Source organism: Aquarana catesbeiana, linkage group LG11 (assembly GCF_042186555.1).
Source record: "Aquarana catesbeiana isolate 2022-GZ linkage group LG11, ASM4218655v1, whole genome shotgun sequence".
Classification (NCBI taxonomy): domain Eukaryota; kingdom Metazoa; phylum Chordata; class Amphibia; order Anura; family Ranidae; genus Aquarana; species Aquarana catesbeiana.
In genome coordinates this window covers 230676696-230701214 of record NC_133334.1, presented here as the reverse complement: position 1 = coordinate 230701214, position 24519 = coordinate 230676696, and the positions used below count along the sequence as shown (strand labels likewise).

The window sequence follows — 24519 nt, the reverse complement described above, 5'->3', positions numbered from 1 at the left end:
GCTTCCCACAGTGTTATTGGGGAGATGTCTGTTGTATTATTAATTGATATGTATTCCTTTAAAGCTTGTTCAATGGCCATCTGATATAGTGGGTGTTTGAGCATTATGTCCGGTAAGTACCACGTTGGGTCATGCGCTTTTGGTATGGCTGAGGCTATAGTAGTGTATACTGCATTATGGTCAGACCACGGAATCGGAATTATATCTGATGCAATAATTTCTGGTATCATTCCTATTGTTAGAAAAATATGATCTATTCTGGTGAAGGTTTGATGAGGGTGCGAGAAATAAGTGAATTTCTTTTTCATTGGGTTACTTTCTCTCCATGAATCTACCAGATTGTATTTGGAAAGAAGTTGAGAAAAAGGTAATCTAGAGGTTATTTTGGATGGTGTAAAAGGTGATTTATCTAGAAATGGGAGGAGGACCTGGTTCGAATCCCCACACATTATCACTGTTCCTATTTTGTGAGTATTAATCACTTGTAATATATGTGAGAGGAATGGTGTAGGTTGTTTGTTAGGAGTGTAGTAGGAAATCACCGTGATTGCTGTATCCATTATATAACCCATGAGTATCAGGTATCTACCTTCTGGGTCTTTAATTTCTGATGATAAGGTGAATGGTGTGGATCGGTGAAATGCAATTAGAGTTCCCCTTTGTTTGGTACAGGCAGAAGCCGTGTAAATTTGTTGATAAAAAGGAGAAATATATTTTGGAGTAGAATCTTTGGTGAAGTGTGTTTCTTGGAGGCATACTATGTGAGCCTTCTTGTTATGGAAAGTACGGAAGGCTTTGGTCCTTTTTTGAGGGACATTTATTCCCTGAACATTCAGGGAAAGTATATTCAGTGGTGCCATGGCAATAGATCAAATAGTTTTGACTTACTTTTTGTTATGCAGAGCTGACTGCGCAGATCAACCTGTGTGGACTGAAGAGATGAATAGATAGAAAAGAAACCAGTGAATTCTGGAGTAAAGAGTAAACAAAAAACATATGTGATTAGATGATACATTGTATAAATTATTTTTTGCAAGTAATCACAATTTTCCCCCTGAAAGAGAATAAATATCTCTCTCAGGGGAATAAGGCCCTTCGTCACACTCCCACATAATATGGTTGGGAGAATGAGGAGGGCTAATGGGGGTACACGGATCTTCCGCTTACAGGAGAGAAGTGCTATGTCAAAAGACATCAAAATGATGTTTCATTAATTGGAGTGCAGAATATAGTTTTTGTTGAAATTATTTATTCCAGGGTGGTTGTATATGGTTAGTCTTGCCCTAGGCTAAATAATTCAGTTAGAAAGGTACTGTTAATAACTTTGGTATTGATGAAGATAGTTTGAATTATTTTGGGATTTTAACCCTTTTAGAGTAAACAATTACATATTTTATTCATATGTAACTGTTTAGATATGTTAACTCATAAAATTGAGGTTGTATTGCTTCAGATTAGAATAAACAAAAACATAGTTCTAGGAACTAGTTAGGTAATAATATATTTGTTTTAAGAAAAGAAAGAAAAAGCTTCCATTACTTCTGGATTATTGAACATATTTGTCCTAAAAAGTAATAAATCTATTGTTATTACCTGATAATATATAACTGAACAAGAATTTCCTTATTTCACTTATATATTCTAAGGCTATATGAATCAGAAGTAATAAGAAATATAACTGGAATGTAACATGATCCCACACAGTGTGTGACTATCAGAATGCAGTTACATTCAGTTATAAATATAGGTTTTTTATAGAGAACCATCTCTTAGTATAATAAATGAAGAGATATCAGGAATTAGGATGTCAGTCCATTGAATCTTCTTGGTCCATGGATGGTGTGGCATAACGGCCTCTTTTGTGAGAATGATGATTCCCATTTTGTTCTGAAATTTTCTGGGTGCTGCCTGAAGGTGAAGATGATGCCATTCTTCTGCGTGTGGGAGTGTTGCTGCTTGTGGGTTCTGTCAGATTTAATTTTAAAAGGGTTTGTTGTAGTTCATCTGCTGATCTGCTTATGTAAATTGTACCTTGGTAGTTAAATCTGACTGAAAAGGGGAAGCCCCATTGATACATAATGTTGTGGCGTTGCAGTTCCATTAGTTGGGGTTTCATGGATCGTCTTTTAGTAATAGTAAGTTGGGTTAGGTCAGCAAAAATTTGATAATTGTGTCCTTGAAAATTAAGTTCCTTTTTTTCTCTTGCAGCAATTAGTATTTGTTCTTTCGTTCTGTAATAATGAAATTTTGTGATTATATCACGTGGGGGTCCATCTTTCTTTTTGGCTGTATGGGCTCTGTGTACTCTGTCCAGTTCTAAACGTTCAATAGGGATATCTGGCTTTAGTTCTTGTAATAGAGCAGTAATAGTAGATTGCAGGTCTGTCACAGTTTCAGCTATTCCCCTTATGCGCAAGTTTGAACGTCTGGCTCTATTTTCGTAATCTTCGAGCTTAGTTTGAAGTATTAAATTCTCTTTTTTTAATTGTTCCAATTCTGTTATATTTTCTTGGGTTGTAATTTCAATTTCATCCATTTTTATTTCTAAGGCTGCGGTGCGGTTTCCCAGCTCTCTTATTTCTTTGGTTAGGCTTTTTGTTATTTGGTCTGAGGTTTGTTTTAAAGCCTTATGAAGCATCTTTTCAAATTGTAATAATATTACTGGGGATACTGAGGAGGCTTGTGGAGAAGTTTGTGAGAGGATTTGTTCTGTATCTGACTCAAATGGAGAGTCTTGCTGTGACATTTTCTGTCTGTGAGAGCGCCCTGATGCTGTATCTTGTGAGGTGACTGGAGCTGCTTCAGCTGCAGTGAGTGCCTGTGAGCTCTTTGTGAGGTGATTTTTATTTCTGCCACGGTTTCCTCCCAGTACCATATTTCCTGCCCAAACTTTCACAGTTTGTTCCCTGGGGCAAAAAGGTTCAAATGGATACCTTTTGAGCCTGCAGGCTCCGCTTTGTCCTTCTCTTCTCTCCTCAGCGGTGTGGAGCTCTAACAATGCATGTCTGCTCTGCTAGGCTCCGCCTCCTGCCAGTGCTAAACTTTTCATCCAATTTCTAAATAGCTGCATTGGTAAATGTCAAAAGCCAGTATAAAGGAATAATAGAGGGGTGTGTGTGTGTATGTGTGTGTTAAAATAAATCAATAAATAACTAAACTTAACTCATTTTTTTTCTCCTCCCTTTTTTTTTTATTCTCCTTTAACCACTTGCCTACTGCGCACTTACATCCCCTTCCTGACCAGGCCAATTTTCAGCTTTCAGCGATGTTGCACTTTGAATGACAATTGCGCGGTCATGCAACACTGTACCTAAACAACATTTTCATAATTTTTTTCATACAGATAGAGCTTTCTTTTGGTGGTATTTAATCACCACTGGGTTTTTTATTTTTTGCTTAAACAAAAAAAGACCAAAAATTGTGAAAAAAAACATTGTTTTTATATCATAGTTTGTTATAAAATTTTGCAAACTGGTATTTTCTCTCCTTCACTGATGGGCACTGATGAGGCTGCACTGGTGAGATGGGCACTGATGAGGCTGCACTGATGGGTACTGATAGGCGGCACTGGTAGGTGGCACTGATGGGCACTACTAATTGGCACTGAAAGGTGACAATCGTGGGCACTGATTGGCACTGAAAGGTGGCACTCTCGTGGGCACTGATGGGTAGCACAGATTGGAACCGATGTCCCTTGTAACAGAAGCTGGTTACCGGCTTTATTATTTTCTCTTCACACTGATCCTGATGAGAAAAAAATACAGTAACCGGCTCCTGTTTACTTCCTGATCAGCTGTCATTGGCTGACAGCTGATCACATGGCAAAGGGCCCATTGTGATTGGCCCTTTACCCTGTTTTGTGATCAGCTAAGCCCAAAGGACTCAGTGATCACAGTGTGCACCGGGTGCGCGAGCAGCACGATCACAGGAGGACATATATTGACGTCCTTCCAACACTGGAAGCCTGCACTGTAGCCGTCATTCGACTGTAGCGTGGGCGGAAAGTTGTTAAGGGGGCGTGGCAGGGTGTGTGTCCTATGCCTACATACTTTTGCTAATAGTTGTCCCTCATTCCCATCTCAAAAATTTGGGAGGTATGCATAGTGGTCAGTGAGAGGAAACACCGTGCCCAGAGGGGAACAGGCTTTTTGGTACACCCAAAATTGTCAGATAGCAGTGACATCTGGAGTTCTGCAAAAGAGATTTTGTTCACCACATGTTGTGAAAGAATGTGTTTATATTTCTTTCCACAGTGCCTTTACTCTTATTTAGTATGCTCTTTAATGGCTTCCCAGCTAGCCAATATGCATAAGGGAGAGGATTGTTCTCCTGTTCTGGGATGGCGTGCCTGTATGTCCTCTCAGAAGTGCACGTTACACGCACCTCCTGGGGGAACGCCGTGGGGTGATCTGTGACCCACCGTGTCCACCGGACGCAACCAATCACGATCATGGTAGAGGCTGCTGCAAGCGACCCTGTGATAGCTGTAACCAATCATAGCATCACAGAAAAAAGCAAAGGTTTCCTGTAAGAAGCCTTTGAACAGTGTTACTGATTGCTAATTTGAGTGTTAAAAAAAAAATCCACTCTCTCTAGAGTAGTACAGTGCCATTATGGTGACATGGCACATTTCTGGTGACAGTATGTAAAAAACAAAAAAAAAAATTGTAAAAAATAAAATGGCTGGCTGCTTTGATATCGCTGTATGTCAGTGCAGTGTCCCTAATCACCACCACACCACTGACAGTGTTCCTAATCACTACAGTCCACTCAGTGTCCCTAATCACTTTTTTTATTTATATAGCAATTAATTAAAAAAATAGTGGTGCTTAAATACCACCAAAAGACAGCTCTATCTGTTCAAATGATAAACATTTCATTAGGGCACAGTTGCATGACTAATTAATTAAACTGATTAATTGTTGGTCAAAGTCTGACAGTCCTGAAAGCCGAAAATTGGCCTGGGCAAGAAAGGGGTAAAAGTGTTCGATATTGAAGTTTTTAAAATGTATTTACTTTGTTATTATTTTTGTTATATCTGCAATAAAGGAAACCAATGGTAAGAAAAGGTAGTCTGCCAGTGCTTCTAAAAATACGCATGAATAATTTTAATTTTTCTCTCATGGCAAGTTTTCTTTATCCGTTCATTGTCTTAAAATATTGGCATGAAAAGGAATTTTTAAATGTCTACATTTTTTTAACTTGATATAAACATAACTGTAGGATTTGTCACTGTAGCAGATGTTACAGTTCTATTAGTATTTTGTTTTTTTGTTTTTTTTTTATGTAAAGCATTTGTTACCCCAACACTTCATATTCCTGATATGTGCCTGTTGTACCATGTACTTGTATGAGAAAGTATCCTGTTAGTTTTGTATTGCTTCCTATATGTGAAATTCTTGGTGTTCCTACTAGTGCCTTTGCTTTCCTTTTAAAAACTGACCACATTAACCAAGAGAGCACACCATGGTCATTTCTCTAGCTATGCTGGGAACTCAGTGTACTCTCCTCCAATGATCAGACTTGTCCTGACACGCCTCTGCTGTACAGCCATTCACTGGGAAGCTCAGTATGATGCTGCTTCTCCTCTCCCCAGCTCTTATGCAGCTAAAAACAGGGAATGTGATCATTTATAAAAAAAGAGAAAAAAGTATTTATAATGGGGTGTTTTTTATGTTTTTGTTTTTATATATCTATACAAACATGTTTTGCCTTTTCATTTCTGTTTTAACCTGAATAGGTTGTTTTTACAAGGTGATCATTTACAATCACGTTAAATATTTAATATTTCAGATGGAAGGACTCAGCTTCAGGGAAGTGATGGAGACAGTGAATGAGGTGTATAAGATCCCTGTAATGATTTCCAAGGGGATGTTCCAGCTCTTTTCCAGTCACATGGAGATCCTGGCTGTAGTTGGAGGGTGTTTCATCCTGTGGAATTTTTTCAGCTTTCTTCATTTCTGGTATTCAATGATACAGCAATATGCCATTCCTTGCTTTCTAAGCAGGTCCAAGCATATCAGACAGTATGGAGAATGGGCTATAGTTACTGGTGAGTGAGAAGATCTGTAACATAAAAGCACATAACTGAAATATGTTTTATTTCTTGTATTGGTTCACATAATGCCTTCATCTTTGATGTTCTGTGGATTTCCATTTAAAAAAAAAATTTATGACATTTCTGCATTAAAAACTTTAACCACTTTCCTACCAGCCTATAGCAGATTGACGCCTGCAAGGTAGCTCTGTTATCCTGACTGGGCATCATATGACGTCCAGTATGATAAGCTGCTTGTCGCTCCGACACACCGCATCTCCCATCGTAGTAACGAGTCTATCACGTACGCTCTTAACCAAGTGATCAGCTGCGACCAATTACAGCTGATCACAGCGGTAACCAGGAAGTGCCGGTAATCGGCTTTCCTCTGTTCGCGCTGGCAGGGAGAGCCGATCGGCGGGGGGGGGGGTCTGCACTGATAATCAGCACATTGATCATCAGCGCAGCCCCCAGCGGAAGCGCCCACCACAGATGCCAATCAGTGCCCATCAATAATGACTATCAGTGCTGCCTATCATTGCCGCCTATAAGTTCCCATCATTGCTGCCTATTACTGCCCATCATTGCCACCTATTAGTGCCTCATCAGTGCCCATCAGTGCAGCCTCATCAGTGCCCATCAGTGCACCCTCATCAGTGCCTGTCAGTGAAGGAAAAAACAAACAGAAACAAAGAAGAACTTGTCAAAGGTTGGTCTTTTTTAATTTGTTTAGCAAAAAAACTCAGTGGTGATCAAATGCCACCAAAAGAAATCTCTATTTGTGGGAAGAAAATGATAAAAGATTTAGCTTGGGTACAGTGTTGCATGACTGTGCAATTGTCATTCAAGTGTGACAGTGCTGAAAGCTGAAAATTGGCCAGGTCAGGAAGTGGGTGAAAGTGCCCAGTATTGAAGTGGTTAAGAGATAGTAGGAGGAGTTGAAGCAGGAAGTTTGTGTGATTAAATAAGATGGTGACCTGTTTGCACTTACAATGGTGACAAGGGCACTTACAACCCTGTGTGCAGCCTCCTGAGAAGTTTCTGCAGCCTGCTAGCAAGTCTGCAGTGCCCTGGAATCTCTTGGTATGAACAATTTTTTTTCAATCTATTTTCTAGCATCTGGCCTGGATGAAGCCTCCCCTGAGACAGGAGGGCCTTGCTGCTTAAAGGATAGGTTCACCTTTGGGAACATGTTCCCAATGCTGCAACTGCTTCCCTAATTATTTATTTATTTTTTCTTTCTGTAAATGAACTACAAATACCGACATCCTTTGCGGATGTTGGTTTGTAGTTCTCAATGAACTACCACAGCGCTGTGGAGCGCTAAAGTAGTTCATTGATTCTTCCTGTCAGTGTATCTGTGTGCCCGTACAGGCAAGCAGATACACTGACAGGTCAGCAGGAGACCTACATTGCACAAGTGATCAGCAATGCTTTTCAGGCTTTGTTTTACCTGTGCAAAAAGTGCTTTTTCTTTTTTTTTTTTCTTTTTTTTATCCTTTAATTCATTAGTTTCAGAAGGCTTTCTCACCTCTGGAAGCAGATACTTCATATACAGCTACAATATAAGCCCCGGAACAGTATTTTAAACCAGCTACAAATGATAATGCAATTGGTGACTCGGACTGATCACAGTATAAAATCTGTTTATTTAATGTAGACAGAGGTAAAAAATCCAGAAAACAAGCAGCTTACATGTTTCAGCCTTCAGGGGGCCTTAATTATAGCTATCAGTGTTAATTTCATCGACTAAAATGACTAAAACATTTTAGTCAACAAAATGAATATTATTTTAGTCGACTAAAATACGACTAAAACTAAAACAATTGAGATGACTAAAATACGACTAAAACTAAAATGGCATTTTAGTCAAAAGACTAAAATGGGACTAAAACTAAAATGCCATTTTAGTCAAGACTAAGACTAAAACTAAATTGAAATTTGAATTAAAAATGAACACTGGTCCGTAGTGCATGTTCATACTTCAATACCATAAATAATAACATATTACATTTTTCAATACAGAAGTATATAATGAGTTTGGAAATTGTAGAGAAATGTTAACTAATGCATTACAATTTAATTACGTCCTTTTGATTTTAGACGACTAAAATGAGTTTTAGTCGACTAAAACGTAGGACATTTTAGTCGACTAAAATATACTGGAGATTTAGTCGACTAAATAGGACTAAAACTAAAACAATTACAGAAGACTAAAATGGGACTAAAACTAAAATGCCATTTTAGTCCTAAGACTGATTCTAAAACTAAATTGAAATTTGCTGCCAAAATTAACACTGATAGCTGCAAACACAAATTACACACTTCACTTTTAACCACACTCTAATCCATAGCTCCCAACTGTCCCTGATTTTGAGGGACTGTTCCTGATTTGGAACAATGTCCCTCTGTCCCTCATTGCTCCTCATTTATCCCTCATTTTGGTCTGATCTATATAGTTGTATATAAAATGCACTTTTTATCTATCAAAAAGTGTTTCCCAGCACTAAACTTTTCATCTGATTTCTAAATTGCTGCATTTGTAAATTCCAATATAAAGGTATAGTAGTGATAAAAAAAGCACTTGTGGGTTTAACCAATCTTGTTTTTTTTTGTACAATTCTCCTTTAAGGGGGCGTGGCCAGGGGTATGTCCTATGCCAGCATACTTTTGCTGATAAGTGTCCCTCATTCCCAGATCAAAAAGTTGCTAGGTATGTAATCCTCCAGGGGTGGTAATCACTAATGAACCCCTTGGAGTCTGGCATACGCATATTCATTATATGCAGAAACAAACAGGGCAATTTACAAATCAATACATATATATGACAGCAAAAGAACAACACATGAAGAGAGAGCACAGGCGGGGGACAGACAAACATGTCATTAAAAAAGGATATAAAAATTATGTAAAAAAACTATGTAAAAAAATTATGATAAATCTAAAGAGACCCAGAGAGGGAGGGTTGCGCAGATACGGGTCAAAGTCTCACCTAAAATTTAACACTTGGGGCTCTCGACCCCGCAATCTATGAATCGACTATACCTCCCTCTCTAAAAGTCTCCGATGTCTACCACTCCACCTGGGGCTCACTGTTACTCTCTAAATGCCACAAAATGTAAAATAAAGTTGTATTTCCTCCTTGCTTCTCCCTAAAATGTTTGGAAGTATTGGAGATGTACTTTGTTTTTTCATCACTGGAATCACACAAAAAAAAGTTCTCCTATGCGAGTTCTTATTGGTCGTGTCAAACTGCCAACATAGTGCAGGCAGCAAGTAGTACAAAAATTTGACCCACAATTAATGCACTGATTTGATCTTAAACCTCTCCCCAGTAACAAAGAATTTAAAGGTCTTTGTAAGTACATCTAACCACTTTGTAAGTACAATACCACTTCCATACCGCTAATTATCCTATGACGCTGCGATTGGTGAGCCGCGGACTATTGCTTGCATTAAGATAAAAAACGTTTTTAGTTTCTCTGTGCCCCCCTTCCCTGTGTGAAGGGGAAGAGACTGGAGAAAAGATCAGTGCTGTGCATGGATGCATCTTTTTTCTCCCCTTACTTCCTCTTTACACTGCAATCGAGCAGCAGCAAGAGCCATTGGCTCTTGCTGCTGTCAATCAGAGGAAGTGGGGGGGCGAGCTTAAGTCCCGCTGTGTAAGTCTATGGAGCAATACCACTGCACAGAGCAGGTAAGTATAACCTGTTTGTTATTTTAATTTTAAAAAATGTGAGGTTTAGTAACACTTTAACTACACCTTACTGCAATTTACCCATGCTGGTGATTAAATTAAATAATCCTTATCACAGCTAATCACTAGCTGTGAAAAGGATTATTGCCCACTTCTCACAGTTTATTAAATGTACAGCTTGGTGTGAGATACACATTAGGAAGGAACCGGTTGAATGTCCTCACTTATTGATACCTGTGCTCTTTGCCTGACAGTGGTACAGAGTGTTATTTCTGTTAAAAGTTAAGTTCACCTTTACAGAAAAATCTGTAAGGTGAACTTACACTGGACCCCTCCTCATCCCCCCGTACCGCTAACCTGGAGCCCGGCGATCACCCGCTAGGAGACCTCGTATAGCTGCCTCACCGGTCCAGGGCTTAGAAATCTCCTTGGCTTAATCTCCTAAACGTACCTTGTAAGGAGGTACATCTAGGAGCATTCTAATTGGTTGGTGCCGTCACATGGACGGTGCCGACTAATCAGAACAACGTAGCCCATCCTGTCACCGCACGCGAAGAGGAGAGAAAGCTATGGGGATTTCAAATCCCAGGACCGGTAAAGCGACTATACGATCGATAAGAACGGGTGATCGCCGGCTTCAGGTACAGCGAGGACCAGGTGCGATGGGGAGGGGGTCCAGTGTGGGTTCACCTTACAGGATTTCTGTAAAGGTGAACTTACACTTTAAGCTTGCTACAGTATTGAACCATCACATTTCAATGTACGCATTAGTATTACCAGATATTTTACCTGTATTTTCCACTATATTTTATTACCCTTTTTATTGTTCCTTTTCCCACCTTTTACGTTTGCATTTTTGGGTGTGTAGCCTGAAAAATATTCCTTTTTAGCCTTGGTGTGTCAGAGGGTATGGCATGTCAGAAGGGTTGTTTTCCTCTGGAATCAGGGAGCCCATAGATATAGGGCTGGATTAAGAGCATCATGTGCCTGGTGCTGAGGATTGTGGTGGGCCTTTTTATGTACATAACTAAAATGAAAATGTAAACAATTGTTGTTAAAACAAATTAAATATTTAAACAAATTAAATTAAATAGAGAAGGGGGTGAGAGAGAGGGGGGAGGGGGGGTGAGGGGGGTGGGAGAAAGAGGAAGAGAGAGAGAGAGAGGGTAAAAGAGGGAGGAAGGGTGAGAAAGAGAGAGAGGGTGAGAGAGAGCGGGGGATGGGGGGGAGAAAGAGAGAGGGGTTGAGAGAGGAGGTGAGAGAGAGAGGGGTGGGGGATGAGAGAGAGAGAGGGTACCTTTGGGCAGTGTTAGTAGGGTAGTAATGTGGCACGCTTAGCGTACCATGGCGAATTGTGGGTGGAGTCATATTGCGGTAGTAGGAGGGGGCTGCCCTACACGCAATGCAAGAGAACGTGTGCACTCTGTCACATCTGCATGATGTGAATGGAGCCTTATACTTACCAACCATGTAACAGGGGTATTTACTATGACAGACCCTTCCCCGCCTCCCTGCTAACTTCTGCATCTTTATCCACCTCCTCTCAGTACCCCTGTGCATTCTAAATCCCCCTGCTAACCTCTGCACCCCAAAACCCCTTAGCTCTGCTTAACTCCACATACCTCTGCTCATCTTTGCACCCCAGCCCCCCTGCACACCCCCTCTTTGGTCATATTTGCCCTCCAAACTGTAATCCCTTCTCAGTTTACCTCTGCACACACCCCCACCCCCAATCCATCTGCTAACTTTTGCAGTACAGATTGATGGCAGGCTCGGTGACTGTGGCAGGCAGGGCTTGTTGTACATCCCCAATGTTGGCAGCATTCAGCAAAGGTGAGGGTGGACCAGGGCTTGGAGAGTTTAACATACCTATAAACGTTCTAACAATTTAAATATCAATGCCACCTGCATATTTACATATAAATCATGTGTACACTGCACACAGAGCAGAGCTGGGCAGCATTAGTGACTCACTCACACCACTGTGCTGGGCTTATCTTAAGGAAGGGGCCTGGAGCTGCAGCTCCAATAGCCCCTATGTTAATCTGGCCCTGCATAGATCAGTGGCTCCTCTGGTGGTAAGTGCTACATAAATATTTGTTACATAGTTAATCTGGTTGAAAAAAGTCCATCTAATTCAACCAAAAGAGAAAAAAGAAAACCAGCACACTCAAATAGAAAACCTTCATATACACAATCCTATACTCACAGTTGATTCAGAGGAAGGCAAACAAAATCCCATAAAAGCATGATCCAATTTGCTCCTGCGGGGGAAAAAAATCCTTCCTGATCCAAGAGAAAATCGGATGTTCCCTGGATGAACTTTACCTATAAATAGTAGTATCCAGTTATATTGTGTGCATTTAGGAAATAATCCAGGCCTTTCTTAAAACAATTGATTGAGTTGGCCAGAACCAGCACTTGAGGGAATCTATTCCACATTTTCACAGCTTACTGTGAAGAAGCCTTTCCGTATTTGGAGATTAAATCCCTTTTCCTCCAGACATAGAGTGCCCCCTTGTCCTCCTGTGATGTCCTTAATGTGAATAACTCTACACCAGGTTCACTATATGGACCACTTATGTATTTATACATGTTGACTATTTCCCCCCTAAGACCCCTTTCACACTGGGGCGGTTTGCAGGCAGTATTGCGCTAAAAATACCGCCTGCAAACCGCCCCTAAACAGCTGTTTGTTCAGTGTGAAAGCCCGAGGGCTTTCACACTGAAGCGGTGCGCTGGCAGGACGGTGAAAAAAGTCCTGCAAACCGCTTCTTTGGAGCGGTGAAGGAGCGGTGTATTCACCGCTCCTAAACCGCTCCTGCCCATTGAAATCAATGGGAGAGCGCGGCTATACCGCGGTAATACCGCGGCTATAGCCGCGCTGTACGAGTGATTTTAACCCTTACAGCTACAAGAACGAAGGTACAGCAGCGCTAAAAATAGCGCTGTTGTACCGCCGACGCCCCCACCGCCCCAGTGTGAAAGGGGCCTTAATCTCCTCTTAAGCGAAAATAAACTCAGTTCCTCGAATCTTTCCTCATATGTGAGTTCCTCCATGCCTCTTATCAGTTTGGTTTCCCTTCTCTGCACTTTCTCCAGTTCCTCAATATCCTTTTTGTGAACTGGTGCCCAAAACTGAGCTCCATATTCCAGATGAGGTCCTACTAATGATTTGTACAGGGGTAAAAATCTCTCTGCAGTCCTTACCTCTTTCAATAAAAAGGATTTTGCTCGCTTTGGAAACTGCAGCTTGGCATTGCATGCCATTATAGTAGCCCCCAAGTGCATAACTTTACATATATAAACATTTAGCCTCATTTGCCACACAGTTAGAGTTGATTGTTATCATCATTATTACTTTTACAGGCTACCTTAAGGATGTATTTTCAGTGTAGCATCAGTATGTCCAGCAGACCATTCTTGTGTATTACACAACAATAAACCACAGCCCAACACCGTCCCTATAAGTCACTGCGCCCTATAATTTCTTTTTCACAGGAGCCACAAGCGGCATTGGTAAAGCATACGCAGAGGAGCTGGCAAGTCATGGTATGAACATCATCCTAGTCAGCCGCAACCCTGAGAAGCTTAAGGAAGTATCTGAAGCCATTGCTGCGACTTACAAAGTAGAAACTCGTTTCATAGTGGCTGATTTCAGCCTGGGACGTGAAGTCTATCCTCATATTAAGGAAGCTCTGAGAAATGTAGAAGTGGGTATTTTAGTTAACAATGCTGGAGTGTTCCATGATTATCCACAGATCACTACAGAGGTTCCAGAAGACAAACTATGGGAAATTATTAATGTCAACATTGGCGCAGCTGTCATGATGGTTCATATAGTTCTCCCGGGGATGGTACAGAGGAAGAGAGGAGCCATTGTCAATGTGAGCTCTGGAACGTGTTGCAAAGCCACCCCTCTAATGAACATTTATGCATCTTCCAAGGTAACATAGTCTTTATGGCTACCTCCCTCCTTTTTTTTTTTTTGCACATGTTACAATGCACATTTTAGACGTGAAGATTAGTTTCAGCACATGTTTCCTGAACACAGAGACCCTGGAAAATAAAATAGTAGTAGTTGCAATTTATTCTGTCACACAATATTAGCACAAGCTGTTCTTAAAGTGGTGTTCCGGCCAAAATTATACTTTTTAAATAAAAATACCCATATAATACACAAGCTTAATGTATTCTAGTAAAGTTAGTCTGTAAACGAAGGTCTGCTTTGTTCGTTTATAGCAGTAGTTTGTTATTTTATAAACTTACAGCAGGCCGTGGCCATCTTAAGTGTGGGCATCTGAAGCCAGACTGTATTTCTTTCTGGATCCTTGCAGATCTCGCACATGCTCAGTGCAGCACAAGCAGTGTAATAGGTTTCAGGCCAGGTTTCCATAGCAAAGGCAGTGTCAGAGGAAGTTGCCACCCCTTCCCAGAAGGCATTGCAAACAGGAAATGATGCGATGAGCCACGGCTAGGGAGGAGGAAGTGAAAAATGAATACAGCAAATATACAGTAGGTGCTGAGAAAAAAAAATTAAAAATATCCAATTTGTTTGCAGTGCACAGTTTAGTGAGGGGTGATGAAGAGTTGTAAAAGTGGGTGGAACTCCACTTTAAACCCAAAATTTACAGTAAAAACAAAAAAAAGTTTTAGTACACACAAACACATTACCCTTTTTTTTTTCTTTTTTTTGCTAAAATATAACAGATAAGGTTGCCTTGAGCAAATACTGTAGATACTAACCATGTCATCCCATAAAGTTGCATGCATCCATGAAATGTGACAAACTTCCAAAAGCATAATTTTCCATAAGCAAAACTTTAAAAGCAGTTTAGAGTTAACCATAAGGCTCCTTTCACGCTGATGGACCGATCAGGTCCGCCTGTCAGTTTTTTAAGGTGGACCTGATCAGACTATCCATTGCTCTCCATGGAGCGGCGTATGTCAACGTACATTTGTCTGACACCCGCCAACATCCAATCAGATCCTGTCTGATAAAAACAGTCTATCAGATCGGATGGAAATGGACAGGTGGTCCATTTTCATCGGACAGCCCCATTGAGAACAGTGGGCTGTGTCCATGGCCGCATTGCATCAGCGGAACAGACACAGATCTGTCATCCACCTGCTGAGGCAGGGATCAGCGGACTCTGCCAGTGTCAAAGGGGCCTAAAGAATGAATGCTCCCACTCCAGCGTGCATGGCAATACATAATGTGTAGTACAAACAATGTTTCTCCTATCGCCTTCCAGGATGGCACACCTGAGAGATGAGGGCTCCTCCCTACAGGAAACACAATCAATTGACAGCTTGTTATAAGTCCCCACTCTTCCCCTTGATCCCCAGTATTGATTGTGTTTCTCCCAAATACACCAGCATGTTTGTTTTGTTTGAGACCAAATGACCTGGGAGGGTCGGATGGTCCCCTGTTGAGACAGGTTCTAGGGAAGCCTGGGAGGGCTGAACTAACCTGCAGGCTTGTCCTTCTCACAGGTCACCCTCAAGGCTGTACCAGCGTTCTGGCCATAGGGAGTGCGTGCCATCACTGTAAGTGCAAAAAACGCTGCTGCCAGTTGCTCTCTTCCTCATAAGGAAAAAAACATCTTGCATTGGAGGAAGTGCTGCGCTCGAGGCCTCGCTCTGGATAAGGTCATGGCCAGCTCACAGGAAGTTGGCGGTGCCAGAAGAGCAGCACGACCCGGAAATACCTCTAAAATGCTGGGAGAACAGCGTGGAGACTGGCGTGGGGAAGTAGAGACAGAGCAAGGTGGCGAGCAGCGGCCGGCTTCCTGTACTAAGCCCTCAGAGGTACCAACAGCCCAGGACTGGGCCAACCTCTACGTGGAACAGGAGGAAGGGATGGCTACTACAACTGAGGGTAGATCCAGGTCGGGGCCCGGGAAGTAAAAACCTGAAAAGGGGGGGTGAGAACCCCTGGGCCAGCCAGGACAGGCTGGGTCTCACTAATCACCTTAACCTCCTCCCCTCCTAGTACAAGCTCTCAGTTAAGGGGAGGACAGGGCAAGTTACATGTATGCCCTACCTCTTGTCTTACAGATTCCCCAAGTGGAACCCAGGAGGCCCCAGATAAACATCCTCCTGCCACAACAGGGCATAGCTCCTCAAAAAATGTGGATGCTGTAAGGATAAGCTTCCAAAATCCCTTTCCAAGCATTTCTACTATAAGTGTATTAATAAATTAGTAGGGAAAGAGACTTCAACCTTAATGAAAAAGTTCCTTTCATCTATGCAGACGGAAATGCTAGCAACAGTCAAATCTTTCCGTGAAGCCACCAGGCAATCAAAAGCCCAGGGCCCTGACCCAGAGGAGCTTGCCCCTAGAGAAGGCCCATCCTCCCAGGAGAGTCTCTCCGGAGTGGGACCTTGTGCTCTCCTCCCGCCCTCACAGTCACTACCGCTAGCTCAGGTAGAGGAGGAAGAGGAGGATGGGGGAGAAATGGAAAGCCAGGTCAAATCAGACCACAGCTCAGATGGAAAAGAAGGGGCGCACCAGCCTTGTGCACGATTTTGTGAATCTCAGGATCATCATTAAGTCAAGGTCAAACTCCTGAGGGTGAAGATCTAATAAGCCTCACGTTTCCAGAGCCTTTGATGTCTCCTACCCCTATCGAGATCATTCCCTATGGACTCAATCCCAAACACTCTCATGCCCAGTGGATCTAATATTTGGAATTCAAAAGAGTTCCTAGAGGTTTAAGAATTACTAAATTATGCTACTTGATGATGATCTCAAGGTAAAATGGATCTCTTGCCTGCATGAATGCAATCAACTATGGTTGCAAAACATCATTGCCCAGAGGGAACGTAACCTAGTTAAAATTTGTGCAGACATTAGTACTTTACAAGAAGATCTGTCTTTATATTTGGATGTTACTACATTTGACAGTTGGGATCAGAGAATTAATGAGCAGATGACGGTTTATGAACCAAACCTTATTAGTAAAAAGTCAGGGGAATTTGAGCGAGATCGGTTGGACTACCTAATGATCGGAAGTTTAACTGGAAAAAGCCCAAGACTCTTAATGATAATGCCAAAGAGTTGAATGGCTCCAAGCATAAGTCAAGTCATAAAAATAAAAATAAAAATGATTATGCTATTAATGAGCCCACACGTCCTACCACCTCATCTCAAGCTTCCTGTCCACCTCAGCCTCAGTGTACCACTTATACTGATGGCTCCAGTTATTCAAAGAATGGTCGATCAAACAATAAGGTGAACAATAAAGGTGCACAAAACAGATGTCTACCCCTATTAGAGATCGAGTAAATGGAAATACATGTTTTCATTCACAATTACCATCCAATAAAGTTGACCCCAAGACAGCAGGTACTAGAGATGGAGGGGTTGTTAGCTCTTTACTTTTTGGGGGGGGAACCGGACTACAGCCCCTGTAGGTTTTACATCTCCTCCTAGAACAGGGCCAATTGTTACATCCATAGCTACGGACATTGAGGCAACTTTGGATCCATCTATTTTGGTTCATAATCCCTTCACTATTCTAGAGAATCTAGAATCAGACCTACAGTGGGGCAAAAAAGTATTTAGTCAGCCACCAATTGTGCAAGTTCTCCCACTTAAAAAGATGAAAGATGCCTGTAATTGTCATCATAGGTATACCTCAACTATGAGAGACAAAATGTGGAAACAAATCCAGACAATCACATTGTCTGATTTTTGAAAGAATTTATTTGCAAATTATGGTGGAAAATAAGTATTTGGTCAATATCAAAAGTTCATCTCAATATTTTGTTATATATCCTTTGTTGGCAATGACAGAGGTCAAATGTTTTCTGTAAGTCTTCACAAGGTTGTCACACACTGTTGCTGGTATGTTGGCCCATTCCTCCATGCAGATCTCCTCTAGAGCAGTGATGTTTTGGGGCTGTCGCTGGGCAACACGGACTTTCAACTCCCTCCAAAAGTTTTTTTATGGGGTTGAGATCTGGAGACTGGCTAGGCCACTCCAGGACCTTGAAATGCTTCTTATGAAGCCACTCCTTCATTGTCCGGGCAGTGTGTTTGGGATCATTGTCATGCTGAAAGACACAGCCACGTTTCATCTTCAATGCCCTTGCTGATGGGAGGAGGTTTGCACTCAAAATCTCACGATACATGGCCCCATTCATTCTTTCATGTACATGGATCAGTCGTCCTGTTCCCTTTGCAGAGAAACAGACCCAAAGCATGATGTTGCCACCCCCATGCTTCACAGTAGGTATGGTGTTCTTTGGTTGCAACTCAGCATTCTCTCTCCTCCAAACACGAGTTGTGTTTCTACCAAACAGTTCTACTTTGGTTTCATCTGACCATATAACATTCTCCCAATCCTCTTCTGGATCATCCAAATGCTCTCTAGCAAACCTCCGACGGGCCTGGACATGTACTGGCTTAAGCAGGGGGACACGTCTGGCACTGCAGGATCTGAGTCCCTGGCGGCGTAGTTTATTACTGATGGTAGTCTTTGTTACATTGGACCCAGCTCTCTGCAGGTCATTCACTAGGTCCCCCCCGTGTGGTTCTGGGATTTTTGCTCACTGTTCTTATGATCATTTTGACCCCACGGGGTGAGATCTTGCCTGGAGCCCCAGATCGAGGGAGATTATCAGTGGTCTTGTACGCCTTCCATTTTCTAAATATTGCTCCCATAGTTAATTTCTTCACACCAAGCTGCTTGTCTATTGCAGATTCAGTCTTCCCAGCCTGGTGCAGGTCTACAAATTTGTTTCTGGTGTCCTTCAACAGCTCTTTGGTCTTTACCATAGTGGAGTTTGGAGTGTGACTGTTTGAGGTTGTGGACAGGTGTCTTTTATACTGATAACAAGTTCAAACAGGTGCCATTAATACAGGTAATGATGGAGGACAGAGGAGCCTCTTAAAGAAGAAGATACAGGTCTGTGAGAGACAGAAATCTTGCTTGTTTGTAGGTGACCAAATACTTATTTTCCACCATAATTTGCAAATACATTCTTTCAAAAATCAGACAATGTGATTGTCTGGATTTGTTTCCACATTTTGTCTCTCATAGTTGAGGTATACCTATGATGTGTCAGGAGGCACAAGCCGCCTCCGTCCGCCGGGCTCCACGGCGCATGCGCGGAGGACTCACGCTGCGCCGTGCACTCGTTCGCGGCCCAGCGGTGCGGCGCGCGCGGGTGCACGGCGGTCCCCGTGTGCGCGCCGTGGCCGTGCGGGTGCCCGGCGGCGCGTCACGCTGACGCGCTCGCCGGTGGGCTACTTCTGACGGCTCCAGCGCCCAGTCGGGTTGCTGGTTAGTCGTCAGCTGTGCCCTGTCCTGTACCTAGTTTCCTTAGTATACTCCCTGTGCTACTCTCTCTGCCTGCTGTTACCCCCAGACCTCTGCTAGTTAACGGATACTCTCTCTGCCTGCCGGATACCTCTGACCTCTGCTAGTTAACGGATACTCTCTCTCTGCTTGCTGGATACCCCTGACCTCTGCTAGTTAAACGGACACTCTCTCTGCCTGCTGAATACCCCTGACCTCTGCTAAGTAAACGGACTCTCTCTCTGCCTGCTGAATACCCCTGACCTCTGCTAAGTAAACGGACCTTCTCTTTGCCTACCGGATACCTCTGACCTCTGCTTGTTTTACGGATACCCCTTGTCTGCCTGATACCCCTGATCTCAGCCTGTTACACGGACTTGCTCTGGCCAGATACCCCAGTTTCAGCTAACCACTTGTTTGCAGCTTCTCCTGTGTCCACGGCTACACGGACTTCCTTCAGGAATCCAGTCCCTTCCGGAAGCCCGTGCCTCCGCGTGCCCCCAACTCCCTGTATCACCTCCAGGGGTCGGGTGCGCGTGGTCGTAAGGGCGAGCCGCTCTCGGCATCTCGGCCTCGGTGAGTATAGTCCTTGACAGTACTAACCAGCCAGATGTCCGAGGCCGACAGAGCGCGCTCTCCTTTGGAGATCCTGTGCCAACAGGTCTCCACCCTGGCCGACTCAGTCCAGAAGCTACAGGAGGGGTATGCTCAAGTTGACAGCCGCCTCCAACAGATTGCTGGAGTACTTCCTTCCGCCACTGCAGTTCCGGCACCCAGCAATGAAGGGGCGCTCCCCCAGGCCGCCGCCAGCCCTACCGTTGTCATGGCACTTCCTGAACCCAGGGTCCCTACGCCCGAACGGTTCTCCGGAGACCGTAAAAGATTCAGGTCTTTTAAAAACGCCTGTTCGCTTTACTTTGCCCTTCAGCCCCGGACATTTGCATCAGAGATCGTCAAAGTGGGTTTTGCTATCTCGCTGCTGTCAGAGGAACCTCAGGCCTGGGCTCATGGCTTAATGGAACAGGGAAGTCCTATGTTAAATTCCATAGATACCTTCTTCGAGGGTATGTCCCAACTCTATGATGATCCGCAACGGAAGGCTACCGCTGAAGCCACTCTCCACCACTTGTCCCAAGGAAGAAGACCCATCGAAGATTATACGGTGGAGTTCCGCAAGTGGGCGGCCGACACAAATTGGAACGAGCCGGCTCTCCGCTACCAGTACCGTCAAGGCTTGTCTGAACTCCTCAAAGATGAGCTAGCCAGGATGGAGACCCCGGAGACCTTGGAAGAGCTCATTCAGGCAGCCACGAAGCTGGATAGGCGCTTGCGAGAACGTCGCTCGGAGCGGTTTCAGGGTCCACGCCCTACGTGGACGCCGTTTAGAACCCCATCCACGCCATCACCGTCTTCCACAACACCTCCTGAAGCTGAGCCCATGCAGCTAGGCCTGGTCCGGGCCCCGCTAACTTCGGAAGAAAGGCAACGCAGACGGCAGTCCAATCTGTGTCTGTACTGCGGGGGAGCGGGACACTTCCTGCGCAATTGTCCAATAAGGCCCAGTAAGTTCCTTCAGCCTAGATTAATGAATCATCTGGATAACGATGCTCCAAAATCTTATGTGATGTTGTCTGTTTCTTTGCAGCTGCCGGAAGGGGAGTCTCGCCTACCCGCCATCATTGATTCGGGGGCCTGTAGCTGCTTCATGGATGCAGCCTTGGCCCGCAGCCTCCGTATCCCCTTGCAAACAAAGGCCCAAGGCTTACAAGTGCATCTAGCCGATGGCTCTCTTCCTAGTTCAGGTCCCATCACCCAGGAGACCCAGCCTATCTTAGTAATCACCGATTCCGGGCATCAGGAATTCCTACGGCTCGACCTCATCCATTCTCCCATCTTCCCAGTCATCCTTGGCCTGCCTTGGTTACAAGCTCATGATCCGCAGATCCAATGGAGCTCCAAGATGGTGTCCTTCTCCTCTCCATACTGCTTGGAGCATTGCCTCCCTCTAACTCCGAAGGTTTGTGCTACGGTTACTGCCTCGTCAGACAACCTTCAACAGATCCCCTCTGAATATCTGGAGTTCCAGGAGGTCTTTAATAAACAAATGGCTGACCGCCTACCACCTCATCGGCCTTATGACTGTCCGATCGACCTATTGCCGGGATCCGTGATTCCGTTCGGTCGTATATTCCCTCTCTCCGAGACCGAACTGGAGGCGCTCAGACAGTACATCGATGAGAATCTGGAAAAGGGGTTTATCCGTCCTTCATCCTCACCTGCTGGAGCAGGAATATTCTTCGTCGGGAAGAAAGATGGGTCCCTTAGACCTTGTGTGGACTACCGGCAGCTCAACAATATCACCATTAAGAATAGATACCCATTACCACTCATCCCGGAGCTATTCCAACGATTTCGATCTGCTAGGGTCTTTTCCAAACTAGACCTGCGGGGTGCCTATAACCTTGTTAGAATCAGAGCCGGGGATGAATGGAAGACAGCGTTCAGATCCAGGTTTGGACACTTCGAGTATCTGGTGATGCCATTCGGGCTATGCAATGCTCCAGCCACATTCCAGCACCTAGTAAACGACATATTCCGAGAATACCTGGATGACTTCCTTGTCGTTTACCTGGATGACATACTCATTTTCTCTCCTACGATTGAGTTACACAGGGGGCATGTCAAGAAGGTCCTTACTATACTAAGACAGCACAAGCTTTATCTAAAGATGGAAAAGTGCGAATTCGAAAGATCAGTGGTACAATTCCTGGGGTTCATCATATCGGCCGGCGGAATCGCAATGGATCCCCAAAAGATACAGGCCATCCAAGATTGGCCAGCTCCATCTGATAAAAAGGGGGTTCAACGTTTCATAGGTTTTGCTAACTTTTATCGGAGATTCATTGTCGGATTCTCGACCATTGTAGCACCCATCACCCAGCTAACCCGTCAGCACAACCTTTTCCGGTGGAGTGAGGCCGCACAAGAGGCTTTTTCGAAATTAAAGGATCTGTTCAGTTCGGCTCCAATTCTTTGCCACCCCGATCCTGCCCAACCATATGTTTTGGAGGTGGACGCTTCAGAAATTGCCACAGGAGCAATTCTCTCTCAGAGGCAAGGGCCCAAGGCTATCCTTCACCCCGTTGCATTCGCTTCTCGGAAGCTCAGCCCGCCCGAGCTAAACTATGATGTAGGTGACAGGGAGTTGCTGGCCATAAAATTTGCTCTTGAAGAATGGAGGTATCTGCTCGAAGGTGCATTACATCCGGTAATGATATTTACAGACCATAAGAACCTTGAGTACTTACGGACAGCAAAGCGATTAAGACCTAGACAAGCCCGCTGGGCTCTCTTTTTCTCCCGCTTCAACTTCCACATATCCTATAGACCCGGTTCAAAGAATGGAAAGGCAGACGCACTCTCACGGATGTTCTCGGCAGAGTCCCAGACGCCAGAACCTGGTACTATCCTGTCTTCCCAAAACTTCCTTGGGGTGGCACAAGTGGATTTGATGTCATCCATCAAGTCATCATCCAACTCTTGCACGGAACCAGAGGTGCAGTCCCTGAAGAGAAATGGTAACTTCTTCTGGATCCGTGGAAAAATCTTTGTACCTCGGGAGACACGGTCACTAACCCTTCAGATGTGCCACGACCATAGACTCGCAGGGCATTTTGGAGTGAGGAAAACGTCTGAGCTGGTTTCCCGTTCCTTTTGGTGGCCTGGGTGGAGACAGGATTGCAAGAAGTATGTGGCATCCTGCCCTCCGTGTCAGCGGAACAAGGGACGAAACACCAAGTCCTGGGGTTTACTAAGACCCCTACCGATCCCTGAACGACCATGGTCTGACGTCTCCATGGACTTCATAGTAGACCTGCCAGCCTCGGGGGGCTTTACCACTATTTTTGTCGTGGTTGACCGTCTCTCCAAGATGGCCCATTTTTTGCCCATGAAGGGCACCCCCTCGGCCTTAGAAACTGCCAATATTTTTCTCAAGGAAATCATCAGACTCCATGGCGTACCAAAGAACATCGTATCGGACAGGGGTGTACAATTTACGTCCAAATTCTGGAGGGAGCTTTGCAAAGCCTTAAATATCAAAGTCTGCCTCTCATCAGCCTACCATCCTCAGAGTAACGGCCAAACGGAGAGGACGAACCAGACCCTAGAGCAATATCTGCGGTGCTTCTGCTCGGGATCCCAAGATGACTGGGCAAGCCTTCTCCCCTACGCTGAATTTGCGTATAACAATTCGGTTCACACCGCTACTAACCAAACGCCTTTCTGGGCAAATTGTGGTTTCCATCCCACCTTCCTGTCCAACAATGTTCCCGAAATAGCAGTCCCTGCCGTGCATGACAGAGTGACCTCCTTACAGGCAAATTTCCGAAGAATTCAGGACATGTTGCAGAGGGCTCAAACGGATTACAAGGAGCAATATGACCGAGGCAGGGGAGAGAATCCAACCTTTAAACTTGGAGAAGAAGTCTGGTTATCCACTACTAACCTTAAACTATCCGTGCCTTCACGGAAATTGGGACCCAAGTTTATTGGTCCTTTCCCCATCAAAAGGATTATCAACCCTGTGGCTATGGAGCTAGCATTACCAAAGACTTATAGGGTCCACCCTGTCTTCCACGTGTCCTTACTGAAGCCTGTGGTGGACAACACCTTTCCGGAAAGAGGGGAGCTTCCTCCGCCACCAGTTAGGGTGGATGGTGAGAATGAATTTGAGATGGAGTCCATCCTTAACTGTAGGAAGAAGGGCAGACAACTGCAGTATTTGATCCAGTGGAAGGGTTATCCACCTGAGGACAACTCTTGGGAACCTGCAAGGAACCTACATGCACCACGCTTAATTCAAGCCTTCCACCGAGACCACCCGGAGGTGATGTCCAGTCTGGGCGTTCAGTGTCCGCCCTTAGGAGGGGGGCACTGTCAGGAGGCACAAGCCGCCTCCGTCCGCCGGGCTCCACGGCGCATGCGCGGAGGACTCACGCTGCGCCGTGCACTCGTTCGCGGCCCAGCGGTGCGGCGCGCGCGGGTGCACGGCGGTCCCCGTGTGCGCGCCGTGGCCGTGCGGGTGCCCGGCGGCGCGTCACGCTGACGCGCTCGCCGGTGGGCTACTTCTGACGGCTCCAGCGCCCAGTCGGGTTGCTGGTTAGTCGTCAGCTGTGCCCTGTCCTGTACCTAGTTTCCTTAGTATACTCCCTGTGCTACTCTCTCTGCCTGCTGTTACCCCCAGACCTCTGCTAGTTAACGGATACTCTCTCTGCCTGCCGGATACCTCTGACCTCTGCTAGTTAACGGATACTCTCTCTCTGCTTGCTGGATACCCCTGACCTCTGCTAGTTAAACGGACACTCTCTCTGCCTGCTGAATACCCCTGACCTCTGCTAAGTAAACGGACTCTCTCTCTGCCTGCTGAATACCCCTGACCTCTGCTAAGTAAACGGACCTTCTCTTTGCCTACCGGA

At 44.6% G+C, this 24519-nt stretch overlaps 1 protein-coding gene across 2 annotated transcripts in view; it reads left to right on the top strand.

The window, feature by feature from the left end:
* The window catches only part of LOC141112549 (inactive hydroxysteroid dehydrogenase-like protein 1), an 89519-nt gene that overhangs the window by 45902 nt on the left and 19098 nt on the right, over nt 1-24519 (top strand). For both annotated transcript variants that reach the window (XM_073605470.1, XM_073605469.1), the window contains 2 exons: nt 5794-6052; nt 13236-13681. In XM_073605470.1, coding sequence (XP_073461571.1) covers nt 5794-6052; nt 13236-13681 — 705 coding nt within the window. The remainder of the gene's footprint in view (nt 1-5793; nt 6053-13235; nt 13682-24519) is intronic.